Source organism: Sinocyclocheilus anshuiensis, unplaced genomic scaffold (genome assembly GCF_001515605.1).
Source record: "Sinocyclocheilus anshuiensis isolate Anshui unplaced genomic scaffold, SAMN03320099.WGS_v1.1 scaffold426, whole genome shotgun sequence".
NCBI lineage: Eukaryota > Metazoa > Chordata > Actinopteri > Cypriniformes > Cyprinidae > Sinocyclocheilus > Sinocyclocheilus anshuiensis.
Window position 1 is genome coordinate 290,054 of NW_015542362.1, and position 14,894 is coordinate 304,947.

The following is a 14,894-nucleotide window of genomic DNA, read 5'->3' on the forward strand; positions in this document are numbered from 1 at the left end:
TTTGTCCCTAAACTTTTGAAAAAAGTCTCAAAAGGGGTGGGGAAGTCGCTAAATCTAGCTACAAAGTAGCTAAATTGGCAACACTGTATCTCAGTGTGCAATGATCTGATTTACTTGAAATTACACGAGGTATGCAGTAACAAACACATCAATTTGTTAAGACATCAAGTATGATAATACATTATTTTTTCTTTTTATAATCTGAGCTCAAATATGGAAGTGTGCTTAATGGGTACGTGAGCTTAATAGGTACGTTTACCCTAACACAAAATAAAATAAAAATAGAAGCTTAAAAGGTATTTAAGCCACACTGAATGAATGAAATTGACTGCATTTGAAAACAAAATATCAAGCCAGGTGGCATCAGAAAAGCAAATAATGTGTGACCTATTCTCAACTAACTTTTCTGAGCCAGATCTAACCAACTACTCCAAAGTTGTTCATCACTTTAACTATGGACATGTTTTGCACTTGCACCATCTTTAAAATGAATTCCACTTCCAGATCAAATGCAATGAACCTCACACAGTTTTAAAAGTGTCTTAAGTTTACAAATACTTTTCAAGGTCACTTCACATTGTAAGCATGTACCAACGGCTGCAGCAAAGCCCCGACATAAGGTTGTTCTTACAGAATCAGACGCCGAGAACTGGGGAGGGTCAGCGTCACCACGCACATCAGTTGGCCATATGGCTATGAACTACACTTAGCCTACGGCTTCTTTGTACACAGTCATATAAAGTATACAGTACAAACACACACCTGACCAACAAAGACCTGAATGGTTCAGGTCAGGTGGGGTCAGCAGGAAAAGAGGAAGATGGAGGAGTGTGATTGTGTCCTGTGTGGGCTCAGGTCCCATGTGTAACTGCTCTAATCCATCTCCAGCAGCTTCTGAAATACCTATGGCCTATGTTAGGGCTGTGCAATTAATCGCATGCAATTGTCATGCGCATCTAGTCAGTAAAGCCGGTTCCGTGATTGGTAGTAAATCACCATCACCTGCTTTCAGATTGAGCGGCATTTAATAAACAGAGCCGTAGTTCACTGACAAGCTAGGCGATATCGCGTTGATAATCGAATGCGATTCATCTGCGATTATAAACACGCTATTGCCTAATTGTCAGTGAACTACGGCTCTGTGTAGTGAATGCCGCTCAATCTGAAAGCAGGTGATGGAGATTTACTACTAATCACGGGACCGGCTTTACTGACGAGATGCGCATGACAATCGCATGCGATTAATTGCACAGCCCTAGCCTATGTGTTAATCTTCAGATGACATGGATATAACGAGTCGAAAACAGTTTAGTGTGTTCGACATGACGGGTACAGAACATGGCTTAACAAATACCATAGAACAATCAGCACAGCTACACATACGTACACAACATTGCAGTAGTATTCAGCCAGCCACTAATCAGGCTGAAGCACTAACTAGGCGATTATAGATGATTAGAGTGCATGCTATGCACTGCAGTGATTAAAAAATAAACACGCTTGTTTTCCGGCCTACCGTCTGTGTATGTGTAATAGCCATAATAAATCACAGAGGCCAAAGTAGTAAGGGGTTTGTTGTTTCTGGTCCTCATGGTGGAATGAAGACACACATGGGTACCTGTCTCCTACTGGGGACACACTAATCACTCATGAGTCATTTGGTCTGATTGGAGTGAGGCGTTTGTAAACTCAATGTGGTGAGCTTTGATTTTTTGCAAGAGTCATAACTGAGGATTGCATAATCTTGGAGGGGATGAATAGATACTCCTTATATATTGATCTGTAATTTATATGTGCTTTCTTATTTTCTGCTGTTCAATTAATGAAGAAAAGTAAACATTGAAGCCTTCAATTCTATGGTGTGTGCACCATAAGCGAAACGAATATTCACATTGCGTTATTGCTCTAGATTACTCGCGGGATGTTCTTCGTGTCTCTCGTGTGAATAAAAACATCGCGTAATGCTCTCCTCCATTTTTTGATACAACTGGACGTGTCAATAAGCTTTTCGCTGATTGGTTTGCGCAACAACGCGTCATGCAAATTTTCTGCTCGAGTTGGAAGACGCGGAAGACGCAACTGAGGCATAAATCGCCCAATGCGATTTTACATCTATTTGTGTCTTTGCATTGACTTTGTATGTAATCTACTTGTGTGAATAGGGCTGGGTATAGAGTTCGATACTTTTTAGGCACCGACCGAATTGCCTTGATACCATCGAGTATCGAAAAACGTCTCGTCGTTCGGTACCAAATTTCGATGCAGTCTGCACTGCACAGTCGGTCCGCGTCAAGTCGAACACACCTACTAGTTTACACCGGTTACACTGTACACTGTAAATGTAGCCTAATAGATGTGTAAACTGAAGACTATTTGAGCTTTATTAAAACTATTTGCACTGATTTATTGTGTTGGTTAGATAATGTAATCTTGTTAAAACTGATTTCATAAAATTGGTATCGAAAAAAGTATCATTCAGGAACCGGTATCGAAGTCAAGGTATCGGTATCGGTATAAAAAAAATTTGAACGATACCCAGCCCTATGTGAGAATACTTAAATTTGCGGTCCTTGTTACAGTGTAATTATATCTTCAAAGGGGTGGTTGACTGCTTTTTTTCTAGACTTGATTGTGTTTATGGGGTGCAGTCTAACGTGTGTTTTTTTTTTTTTAAAGCATAATTTTTTCACATAGTTCACTTTAATTCTACACCGCTCTGTCCCTTCTCCTATGAACGCTCTGATGATTTCCTGGTTTTATGAAGCCCCTCCCTCAGAAATACGCAATGGGCTCAGATTGGTTAGCTGGCCCAGTGTTCGCTAAACCGCCTAGTGCATGACTGCACATCCAGAAATTAGGTTAGATTAGGGTTTGGTCTAAGGTTACGTGCATGTAATTTTGCATAATGAATTGTTATTATAATAATAATTACATGTAACGCGTGTAACAAGGACACCTTAAAATAAAGTGTTACCAAATTCGCTTTTGGTGTGGGCACACAGAGTTACTGGACATTAGCAAAGAAAATGACAAAAGAGCAACTGGAATTGATCAATTTACATTTCTAATTTAGTAATTTTATTATTTATTTTAAACAAGTATTTTTTTTTTCACGATTTCTGTTTTTTAATAGATAAACTGAACTAGACAGTGAAGGAAAAACTAATGAATTCAAAATGTTGAAAAAGAAGATGTGTCTAAACTCTTGAACAATGGTGCATGTATCACATTGCGTATCATAAGTTCATAAGTGAAGAACTTTTATATGGACTGAAAACAGTCAAATTCTGGGCTTCACAGGAGCATCAAGTGATTAATCTCAGATGCATCCATTTACCGGCTTCAACCAGCCATGTATAAATCTGAACAGATTAGCTACTGTCAACACTTAAACACAGGAGCCTTCGTTCAAAGATATGTGTGTTTAGGGTCTGATTTAAACAGTTCTGCTTCGTATGGCACACCCCTCTCACAGTAGCACATTTTGTTTTACAGTTCAGGGCAGGGGGATGTTAACAATTAGCTCAGGGGCTCAAAGGAGGGAGCACAATTAAAAAAAAAGGAATTAAGTAGGAAAGGGTAAAATGAGCGAACAGTTAAGAGGCTGCTTGCAATCCTCTCCAGTCCCCTTAATTAAACAAAGGCTCATCAAAGCCCTCATTAAAAACTACTCAAAAGCAATTGGCTGTCAAAATAAACAGAACACATGGTACAGTGAGACAGAAAGAGAAACAATAATAAAGCAAGAGAGAGAGATAAAGAGGAGGAGAAATATTAGAACGGGGTTCTGGACAGTGGGCCAAGGATGGATTTCTTAAAGGGGTCATAGGATGCTACATGCACTTTTACAAGTTGTTTGAACTTAAATGTGTGTTGGCAGTGTGTGTACACAACCAAATATGTTTGAAACATCACAACACTTCTACAAACAACACCAACACACACCACATGCGACCCCTGAGAAAACTCAGCAGAGAGCGCAGAGGCTCTTTCATCGTGCTCATATTTCAAACGCTCCCGCTTATTTATGCAACACACACCGATCCCTTGTAAAAACAACGAATGTACACTCACGATATCCTAACGAGAAGCAGAGACTATCGCTCGAGTAGAACCGAAGCCTGTCTGCGCTGATTACGCTCTGGTCAGAGGAAGGGTGATAATATGTGTTGAACTTCCCGACACCATGCTGTACCGTTCCAGCATTTCACAAACACAAAGGGAAAACTGAGACGGCAGCCAATGAGTTTGGAGCTCAAATCAGGTTTTAAGTAAATAATGACAAATAGTGTTCTTCTTACAAGGTGCTTGATGATATAGATATGGAAGGCCTTTCTGTTACCTCTGGGTTTCCACAGCTACAGTACAGTAGGCCAAGAAGCAAATCAGAAATCCAACACACATTTTGACACCTTGCTTTGGAAATGAATAAAAGAGCTGTTTGAAAACTTTTAACAAAAGCCAGGTGAAGTTTTCAACCAGAAAAAAATGGATGATACTGTGTGTGATCAAAACAGGAGTTGTGGCTCCCACTCTTTGAAAGACTTTCTAAAGATTACCTGCCTGACTAAAACCACCTATTCACACTACGCACGTTTTGGGATACTGTATTAAAAATACTGAAAGGAAACACTTAAAAGAAGAAAAAGAAACAAAAATATAATTCGATATGGACATGAAGCATGAAGCATGTTTTTAGCATGAAGACAAGATTTTATTTGAAATGGAAAGGCTGCTTTATTCAGAAATTGTTTTTAATTAAATTATATTCGGAGTCAAACTTGAATGAAAAACACCTAATGACAAAGCAATCATTCCACTGTTCAAAAGTTTGGGGTCGGTAAGATTTTTCTAAAAAAGCCTCTTATGCTCACCAAGGCTGCATTTATTTAATCAAAAATACATTAAAAAAACAGCAATAATGTATCAAAAATACATTTACAAATGTACCAAAAATACAGTACATTTTAAAATACAATTTATTCATGCGACGGCACGGCAAAATTTTTAGTAGCCATTACTCCAGTCTTCAGTGTCACATGATCCTTCAGAAATCATTCTAATATACTGATTTGCTGCTCAAGAAACATTTCATATAATTATCAATCCTAAAAACATTGTGATGCTTTGTAATGCTAGAACAGCATTATTTGAAATAAAAAATATTCAGTAAAATGACATTTTTTCTCTCATTTTTGGTCACTAATGTGTTTAACTTGCTCGACAAAAGCATTAACTGCTGTAAAAATAAATAAATAAATAAATCTTACTGACCCCAAATATTTGAATAGCAGTACAAGTTGTTGACAGTAAATGTTGGTGATTTAAGACAACACCAGCAACAACAACCATTGGTTATGCAATGAAGCAGAGCAGAGTTCAACTTCAGGCAAATGTACAGTGTGAAGTAAACGGCGACAACAAATGGGAGAGCAGACAGGGGAGCTCATGTGATCCACCTCATACATGTAAAAAGCAACAATCAAGATTTTGAAACAATACCACCACCAAATTAAATAAGAAACACAAAGCCAGTGATACTAGCAGACAGAGTGGAACGTCTATGTTGTGGCTGCATAAGACACTACAAGATAAAGCTCTCCACATTTTCAGAGCATCTTGCCAGCATCAGCTTCATAATGACAAGTTAATGCCACAAAAACACACTGAATGTTGAGATTGCACACAAAAGGTTTTATGGATCAGACAACAAAAACACTCACAAAATGTATGCTGAAGCATGTCAGTCTATGAACAGACCACCACGTAGAAACAGCCTGTTATGGCACAAAAAAGGCTCCACAACCCTAAGTGACCTGCCAATCGTTCAGTTCCATCAAGAAAAATACTGTTTTTCCAATAAACGTCAGGAAAGGAGTTGACATGAATATTTTATTTTTTTTTGCCTCAACCCATTTATAAAACCACAGTGCACAGCCAGGAACTCAAATCCTGACTGGTACCTGTCGTTCTCGCTGTTCTTAAGTGTACATGAGTGGGCCTTGTGTGTTTAATACAGGCCTTAACATACTTCATACAGTAAATCGCCATCATATGATGCTTTAAGTTGTCAGTACATGGTTTTATGCAAACATCCATTGTCACATTTCAAGAAGCTTGTTTACTCTGCATGTAAGTGTATGTAAAGTAACATTATTGGTGCAGGGCACACAAAAACTCACACCATTAGCTGAATTTTACAATAAAGATCTACAAACAAATTCTAGAAACCTAAGCAGCACTACTGTCACCTCATTTGTGTTCCATAACAAGCATTAAAAATCCATCCAAAAATCTATGAGTGGGTCAGATGAACACCAGGCAGCATGCGGAAGTACTGTGACGAGAAATGGCCAAGGTTATGCCTGAAGTTAGACCACACTGCAACCATACTCACCGGTAACGTGGCGTGCTCTATAGCATTGCCCTACAGAAGATAGACAGAGACAAAATTTTGGTCAAAGGTCAAGTTCATGACTCCCCCTGGGTTCAAATGAAGTCGGTCAACCGCACTGTCCCGTATCAACTTGGCCGAACTGTTTACGATCGATACTGAAAGTCCCTCTGAGTGTCAAAGATGGTTTGTGGTCAGGTGGGAGAGGCCGAGCAAGCGAGCGTGACTGATGGGACTGTGGCTTTGGAGTCATTACCAGAGTTTTTGGCTGTGAACTTGATTGCAGGGCCACTTTCACACACACAAAAACGATCAGTTCTTGACCTTTCCTGAAAACCATCAGGAGTGTGAACTGGGGCTGATTGAAACAGGATGCACTATGTTCACATGCAGAGCTGGAATGTGCAAACACAATAATATAAGCGGCATATCTGGAAGAGTACAAGATCGTTTGACTGTACGTGTGTTGTTCTGTGTTTTGTGTGTACGTGCGTGTATGCGTCGACTGAGAAAGTGAGACATTCAGCCTGACCGTAACCTGACCTGGGGTTGTACAAACATTGCCCCCTGTTGGTGAAATCCAGCCAACAATGTGAGGGCTGTCTGCAGCGGGCTGAAAGGGTCATGCTTCTCTGTTACTGAAAGCTTAGAAAAAGGGCAGTCAGGAATTTAAGAGATTACAGGAGCGCAGGAAGCCGCATTACTGCCACCAGCCCTGGATCAGAGACAATCCCAGCCAGTCATGCAGACACAGGAAGGTGTTTGGTTGAGGCCCGTAGGAAGGAACACTCTTAAATTCTTTGATTATCAGAAATCCCTCATGACGGGGGTCAGGGCCGGGCTGTGCCAGTGCTAGACTTCCTTACCCAAAGCTGAAACCTAAGGTAACGCCACAAAATCTCTTTAACTCCATGTCAGCTGAGCCACACTGGGGCTTGCAAGCCCAGAACACTGCAATCCTCTTACTTGCTACGAAAATACTTAGCTTTCCATCAAAGTTCAAGTGTACTGTTGAGTATAATCTCCTTTAAAGCGATGGTGTCAAATAGGGGAGACCACAGGCTCAGGCAGAGCATGTTGGGTACAAGCATGGATTATGGCCTGGGCCAACAGAGCCTGTACGCCAGGACCTCAAGGTGAAAAACAAGTAGCATGACAAACAGGGGGGGAGGATTACCTGTAGTATTATTATTATTAATAATAATAATAATAATTTATTGCTTTACACTACTGATCAAAAGTTTTTGCTCAGTATGATTTTTTTTTAATAAATTAAAATATTTTATTCAGCTAGGATGCATAAAATTGATCAAAAGTGACAGTAAACACACAAAAGATTTCTTTCAAATAAATGCTGTTCTTTTGAATCTTCTATTCGTGAAAAAATCTTTAAAAAATGTAGAAATATTAAGCAGCAACTGTTTTTAACACTGATAACAATAAGAAATGTTCTTGAGCACGAAATCAGCACATTAGAATGATTTCTGAAGGATCATGTGACACTGAAGATTGGTGTAATGACTGCTGAAAATGTAGCTTTGTCACCACACTGAATTATATTTTACATTTAAATAAATTACATTTTAAAATACATTAAAATAGAAAAGTTATTTTAAATTGTAATAATATTTTACATTATTTCGAGCATGGGACATCTTGTCAATCCCAAACTTTTAAACGGTAGTGTGTATAAAACTGATGTAAATGAGCAAAAGAGAAGTGGAGTGAGTGCCACCCAAGACGGTCGTCTTTGTCACCACTACAAGATATCTTACTTCAGATCTATACCAACTCTATTTTTAAGGAGTACAAGTTGTAAGCTGCAATATCAGGAATAGGGGTCGACCGATATGTGTTTTTCAAGGCCGATGCCGATACTGATTATTACAGATCAAGTAGACACTTTTGACTGAAAATTTTTCCTCAGCCAAGCCCCATTCCTCAGCCATACCTGTCACACACGCAGTGTTTTTCTTCTTGTAATCAGGAGCGCTTGTCCTCCTAATTAAAAAAAATTAAGGAGCACTTTCTGATCAATAATCAAAAATTCTGATCAAAAATTAGCCTATAATAATAATAAATATTTATTGGCAACAACTGACGGAGTACTTACTGAATGCTGCACGCACGCGCAGCGTTGTCAAGGTAACATTTGGTCAGTCATTACCTTTGTCAAGGGAGTTCCAAACGCTTATACGAGACAGTAATACCCTGCACCCTTCAAAGAACACACTTCAAGGGCTCTGCCCTTCGAAGGGAGTAGGGCATAGGGATGCTCACTTCTGTTTGGAATTCGCTTATCGTGATTTATCGTGAAACCGGTAATCGTTCCATCCCTACTACCAACAAATCGTCAGAACACCGGCAGAACAACAATGCGCTACATGTTTTTTTTCCCCTCATTTCTTTTTTTCAATTGATGGAAATCCGTCGTAACGACGGAAAACTTTAATCCCTGAGTAGTATTATGTATAGCATACTGCACCACAGTAATATATTTCTGGAAGGATAGAAAGTCCAAATTCTGAACAGTTGCACAGGACCATAACCTTTTCTTAGCTGTGTCCAAAAAATATTTAGTTATATTAAGTAATCATGTAATTAGAGTGCTTTTACACAGAAAGAATAAAAAATATTAATATGTATGTGGATGAAATACTCACGGGCAAGTGAGTGAACACTGCAAAGGTGCTACAGAGGAAAGCGATGAGGTCACTCAGGTAGTCACTGGCCTGCCCACCTCCCTGTGCTGCCGCCCAATCATAATCAGCCAGCTGCAGAAACTGGTCAATCTTTTGATTCAGGTTAGTGTAGATCTCCTCTTCAGCAGCATGCCTTGCATCCTATACAGACAGAGATGTGATCCCTAACCAGTCACAATACGTATTGTAAAACCACTGAATAATAATCCACACAATCCATGTGTGTGTAGGGGGAGGGTGTGACATGCAGGTTCGTACCTTGAAGGTGGAGGTTCCATAGAGTTTGGTGGCATTAATGGTGTCAGGAGGCACGCTGGTTATGTTGGAGATGAACTCTTCTAGGTAGTGACAGGACTGCTCCAGGTGAGTGGTGTTGATGATGATCTGAACCAACTTTGGGAATCAAATGTGATTTCAAATTATGACTAATCCACTTTTGTCAAAATCAGTTTTTACTGACAAAGCGCAATTAGTTATATGCATGAAAAGTTTGTAGGTTTGTGACACTGAAGACTGGAGTCACGGCTGCTGAAAATTCAGCTTTGCCATCACAGGAATAAATTACATTTTACAATGTACTGGAATAGAAAACAATTATTTTAAATTGTAATAATATTTCACAATATTACTGTTTTTACTGTATTTATGTTAAAATAAATGCTGTCTTGGTGAGCATAAAACTTCTTTACATTAAAAAAAAATTGCCAACCACAAATTTTTCAGTTGTTAAACTTAATTTACAGTTATGTTGCTGTATCAGCATCTTTTATTGGTAAAGGTACAATTTAATAACACATTTAATAATAATGCAGCATATATTCAACTGCATAGGTAGTACAGTCATCACAGAGAAAAGCAGTGCTTTGGGGAAAAGATTCTGGAGGTATGAGTAATAACAACCAGCAAAAGCTCCAAGTGTGGGAGTAATTTCAAAGGGGAAAGGGCATAGGGAGGAAGTCAAAGGTGCGTTTAAAGGGACAGAGAGAATCTGTCTGTGGGAAACAGACCTGGAGCTGCTCTACGTTCAGTTAGCTGTTCTGTGGTGCAGAGTTTGAGGTCCACAGGCAGAGCAAGGCTGTCAGCAGCAAGGCGCTGAGGCACATTGGTGCTAATTGAGCCCAGACCTTTAACTTGGACCCGGTCTTCCCTCCCTCTCTTTCTCCAGTCATGGTGCACCATGCAGGGAGGGAAGCCCAATGCAGAGCCTAGGTCACACTTCCGCACCTCTGCCAGATCCGGGGCAAGACAGGGGGATGAAGGAGATTGATATCTGATCTGGTGTGTGTCTGTGTGCGTGTCTGTGTGTGAGTGTAAAGGTAGTAGTAAGACTAGACTTTGCTGTGCAAACTACCTGAAACCAACAATAAAGCTTTTGCTTTTTTAAAATACAACACTGAATGTCTTTCTTTCTTTCTCTGCTATTCTTTCATAATTTTCTCATCAGCGACACCCAACTGAACTGAACACATCTGGATTTGAGGGGTTATAAACAGGCCAGACTGCAAGCAGAATCAGCAGAGCAGAGAAGAAACTAACCACATTTCAGCAAGAAACACGAGCAGAGTATAGCAGGGATGGAGTGAAAGCAGGGTGCAAGTGCCAGCCAATTGAGGCTGGACTGATACAACATCAATCAAGAGCAACATGGATGTTGGCATATAAACACAGAAACAGATGAAAGAAAATAAAAGATCCTCACCTCTGCCAGTCCTACGTTTTTCTTCTTTATGGCATACTGTAGACAGTGGCTAAGGGTTCGTGTGAGCAGGAGGTTTGTAGACTTGCGGATCATGTCATCAATTTCTGTGGAGCTGAACATGAAAATTCACCTAATTATAAATATAATTATAAATATATATTTATGTTTATATCTATAAAGCAAATCCATAACCACATATTCAGGATTGGAGGGACAAAATGTATCATAGAGGGCTGTGTCCTGCTTCATGCAAAACAAAAATGGATTTACTTATTTCCTTTTTTTATAAGAAATAATCTGTTATTAGCTGACCTTAAAAATTTGTGAGATGCTCAATGTCTAAGTTGCTTAAACCCCTTAAATTAAATACACTATTGTTAAAAAGATTGGGGTCAGCAGTTTTTTTTTTGTTTTGTTTTGTTTGTTTTGTATAAATGAATACTTTTATTTTGCAAGAATACATTAAATTGATTAAAAGTGACAATAAAGACATTATTAGTTACAAAAACAGTAACAGTGACTGTAAAGATATTGTTACAAAAAAACTTTTTCAAATAAACACTGTTCTTTTGAACTTTCTACTCACCTAAGACTCCTAAAAAAAGTATCACCGTTTCCACAAAATATTAGAATATTATTCTAATATTGCATAATATTACAATACATATTAGAGTGGTTTCTAAAGGATCATGAAATGCTGCTAAAAATTCAGCATTGCCATCACAGGAATAAATTAGGTTTTAAAATACATTAATACATTAAAAGACAAAACAGTTATTTTAAATTATAATATTTCACAATATTTGTGGTTTAACTGCATTTTTATCAAATAAATGAAGCACTGGTGAGCTTAAGAGACTCCTTTCCATAACACAAAAATCTGACTGCGTAAACTTACTGTAACATATATAAATATAGACTTTCGATATATGCATTTTGTGCTACTAGTCTCATTGAACACTTCTAGCAACACTTGGTGCAAATTATTTCCTTTCAGACCCAACATATGGAGAGCAGAATCCCGAGCGAGATGTTTTTGTGGTCCAGATTTACATAAGCATAGTTCTGACTCGCAGTGTGTCCTATGTGCTTTAATCCTTAATACTCCACCTCCTCTGAGAGAAAAAAGGCACAAAGTGGAACCAAAAAGATGCAGTGAATAAGATGGAGAGGCCTACACACAATCAAACACTCACAGACTATGGGCTGAATTTAAAACCACTCTTCAGGTCCCAATAACACCCTCTGGGTTTCAGTAACGCATGTTCCAAAAACCAGAGAACAACCACACACAGATATACGGTCTAAATCAACATGAGGGGAAAAAGGGGGATATCACTTTTCTTTACTCTTCTCTTCTGTTTTACTGAAGACCGATGGGGGTGGGGAGGAGTAAAGGGGGCTAGCGCTCGTTAGTACGGCTGCAGCTGTATCTTCCTCTACTTCCCCCCACAGATTGGCTCACAAATAATTAAGAAGAGAGTCAAAAGAAAGAAAGTGACAATATGTCTCAAACGTGTCCGTCAATGTGAGCCAAGGCCCAGGGTGCAATAGATTTCCCCCCTCGATCTGGGCAACAAACGCATTCCTCGCAAATTACTAAATCGCCTCTCATTGTGTTGAGAAAAGCAGAGGAGGAATTTGAAAAACGTTCCTCTCCTCAGCAGGGGGAAAAAACTCTGAGCTCCCTCCGCTGACTTGGCAGGAGGAGAGCCAAACGGAGCAGAGAGATGGAGGACATAAAGAGAGAAAAGGAGGTGCTACCCGAAAAAGTTGCTTACAGACCAATATACAGATTAAAATATTAGCATCTACTGTCCCGCTGCAAACTCCAGGTAAATGTGAGACATTTTCTCTGTTGGTTTTGTTCAAAATTTGAGCAAATGGCATGTTGGGTTACGGTCATCGGTTTACAGATGTTGATTACCATAACATAGCTCTGATTTTGTACATTACAATATGGAAATGTTCCCAGTACAGAACCTCAACTAGGGTGAAAAAGAAAGGCCTGGCTTTAAATCGAGGCATTGGTATTTTTGTGACGATCTGGAAACTGACAGTGTCTGGATGAATCCAAAGGCCTCTGGCTATTCCTCATCTTAAGAGGGAGGCTAAGAAACAGAAAGAGAAATTGTAGTCTGATTAAACACAGACGGTTTACTGGCATTTACATTTGATTTATTCATCCATTCAACTCTCTCGCTTTTTCAGTGAAAATTAGGGTGGGGGTTCGGTCTGATAAACAATGATCTGAGAAGAACAGATGAGCAGGGAACCAACGGAGACTGAAAATGTCCAATTAACTTCATTGGAAAATGAGAAACTAAACATAAGGAGCAAGCAAGACAGATACGGCTCACATCAGTTAGCACAGAACGTATGTTCGTTAGCTATTCAACCATCACAAAGAGTAACATTACAGCTAGCTTCAACTCAAGGGTAACTTTAGGTTAATACGGTAAATGCGCATTTGTAAAGTGGCTCTCGTGACGGAGGTCTAAAGTTCGCTGGACATGCATTGGGGGGGGGGGGGGGGTTGCATACGTCTGGTCTCCAGGCACCTGCACATGGACTTGAGCCCCTTCCTTCCCACTCTGACCGCATCTCATCTCAATATTAGCGGAGGGAGACCACAAAGACTAATTGCCTCCGGTGGACTAGTCTGGGTAGTATGCAGAGCTGTACCTTTGCTCCTTTGGTGTGTGAGTCATAGGTTTCCGTTTCCAATAGCAACAGGTTTTTTTTCTCTACACCATTCCATATATACCCAGAATCCTGACCCCATCATTCAAGACCTTTGGTTGAACGCCATCTGGCTGCCTCTTGCCCTCTTACTCAATCGCACTTGCTAATAGGGATTCATTTTTACAAATATGTCAAATACGAAAGGATCCAGCGAGTCGAGACATTATTTGACAGTATTCTTAAATTAGCTGTGTGTATGGGGGATTTTGGCTTGATTTTTGGCACGGACTCCTGTAAGCGTAGCCAAAAGAGGTCAAATGTTTGTTGTTGAATTTTAACTGACATTTGAGCGTGGGAATCAGCCACGTTCTAAAAACCACATAAGGACATGACTGGTGAATGTGAGGAGGCAGTGAGTAGCCAAAGTCTTGGTAGGGGTCCCAATAAAAGTGAGACAACTTCCTCTGCCCACATACATACAGTGTTATATTATGGCATGGACACCTTTAAAACACAATACAAATGTAAAATACTAAATGGCTTCTTTTTCAGTACTAATCCCACAGAGTTTAAAAGCCAATGTTTGGATTTTACCACTATGCATAGAATAATGTTTAGTGATGAATGGACAAAAAAATTTGACTGCAGAATGCCACAATTTATCAGACAGAATCTATAATTCTAGACAGCCATGTAATAAATTAGTTTTGATAATGTTCTATATGTTCTTTCTATCTATCCTAAAGGTGTCTCATTTATATAAATTTCACCAGTGTGAATGCATGCAGATTAAATAATTATACAAAATGAGTAATTAGGGAGATTTAACCAAACAATTAACTTTGACAAGAAAGAGAGAATACCACTGTTCTTGGCTGAATAACTTTAAACATATTTCCAATTATTAACACAAATTGGACATTTAAAAGCTCCAAAAAAAACAAAAAAATAAAATATACAGTGTATGTTAGGCCCAATTTTAATTACGTTTCTGCTTCTCAGTTACACTTTAACAGCATCAAATCAGTATTACTAATGCAGGTTTATTACATTTAATAATTATCGATTGGAGGCATGAAAACAACTAATTTCTTACTCCTAATATTTTACTTGTACATATCCATTTCACATAAACTTAGATTAAAGTTACATGCAAACATTTGGCAGATGTGTGCAAGACGTGTGTAGATGTGTGATGTTGCACAAATTTAAAAGAAATGTTCTGCTTCTTTCAGACGCAAGCTTTAACAACAACAAATTAGGCTGTCCTAAGAAAAAAAATAGAATAAAACAAATAAGAATAACACTCATATAATTAATTGTTGCAAATGTTTTTAGCATAGTTTTTCCCTTAAATCATTCTGCAGACGGGATTGGGCCCCTCCGCAGGCCAAATACTTTGACACCTCTGATA

The 14,894-nt window shown here is 39.0% G+C and overlaps 1 protein-coding gene across 3 annotated transcripts in view; it reads right to left on the reverse strand.

Annotated features, from left to right (window-relative positions):
- Positions 1 to 14,894, reverse strand: part of LOC107691897 (exocyst complex component 6B-like) — a 106,850-nt gene that overhangs the window by 35,291 nt on the left and 56,665 nt on the right. For 2 of the 3 annotated variants that reach the window (XR_001634590.1, XM_016490734.1), the window contains exons 16-18: positions 10,796 to 10,907; positions 9,355 to 9,489; positions 9,058 to 9,237 (exon numbers count right to left, since the gene is read on the reverse strand). Coding sequence is in view for 2 of the 3 variants with exons in the window: in XM_016490734.1 (XP_016346220.1) it covers positions 9,058 to 9,237; positions 9,355 to 9,489; positions 10,796 to 10,907 (427 nt within the window). In the remaining variant the exon portion in view is untranslated. Of the gene's footprint in view, positions 1 to 6,280; positions 6,428 to 9,057; positions 9,238 to 9,354; positions 9,490 to 10,795; positions 10,908 to 14,894 lie in introns of those variants that run through there. The other variant, XM_016490735.1, reaches the window with a different exon arrangement.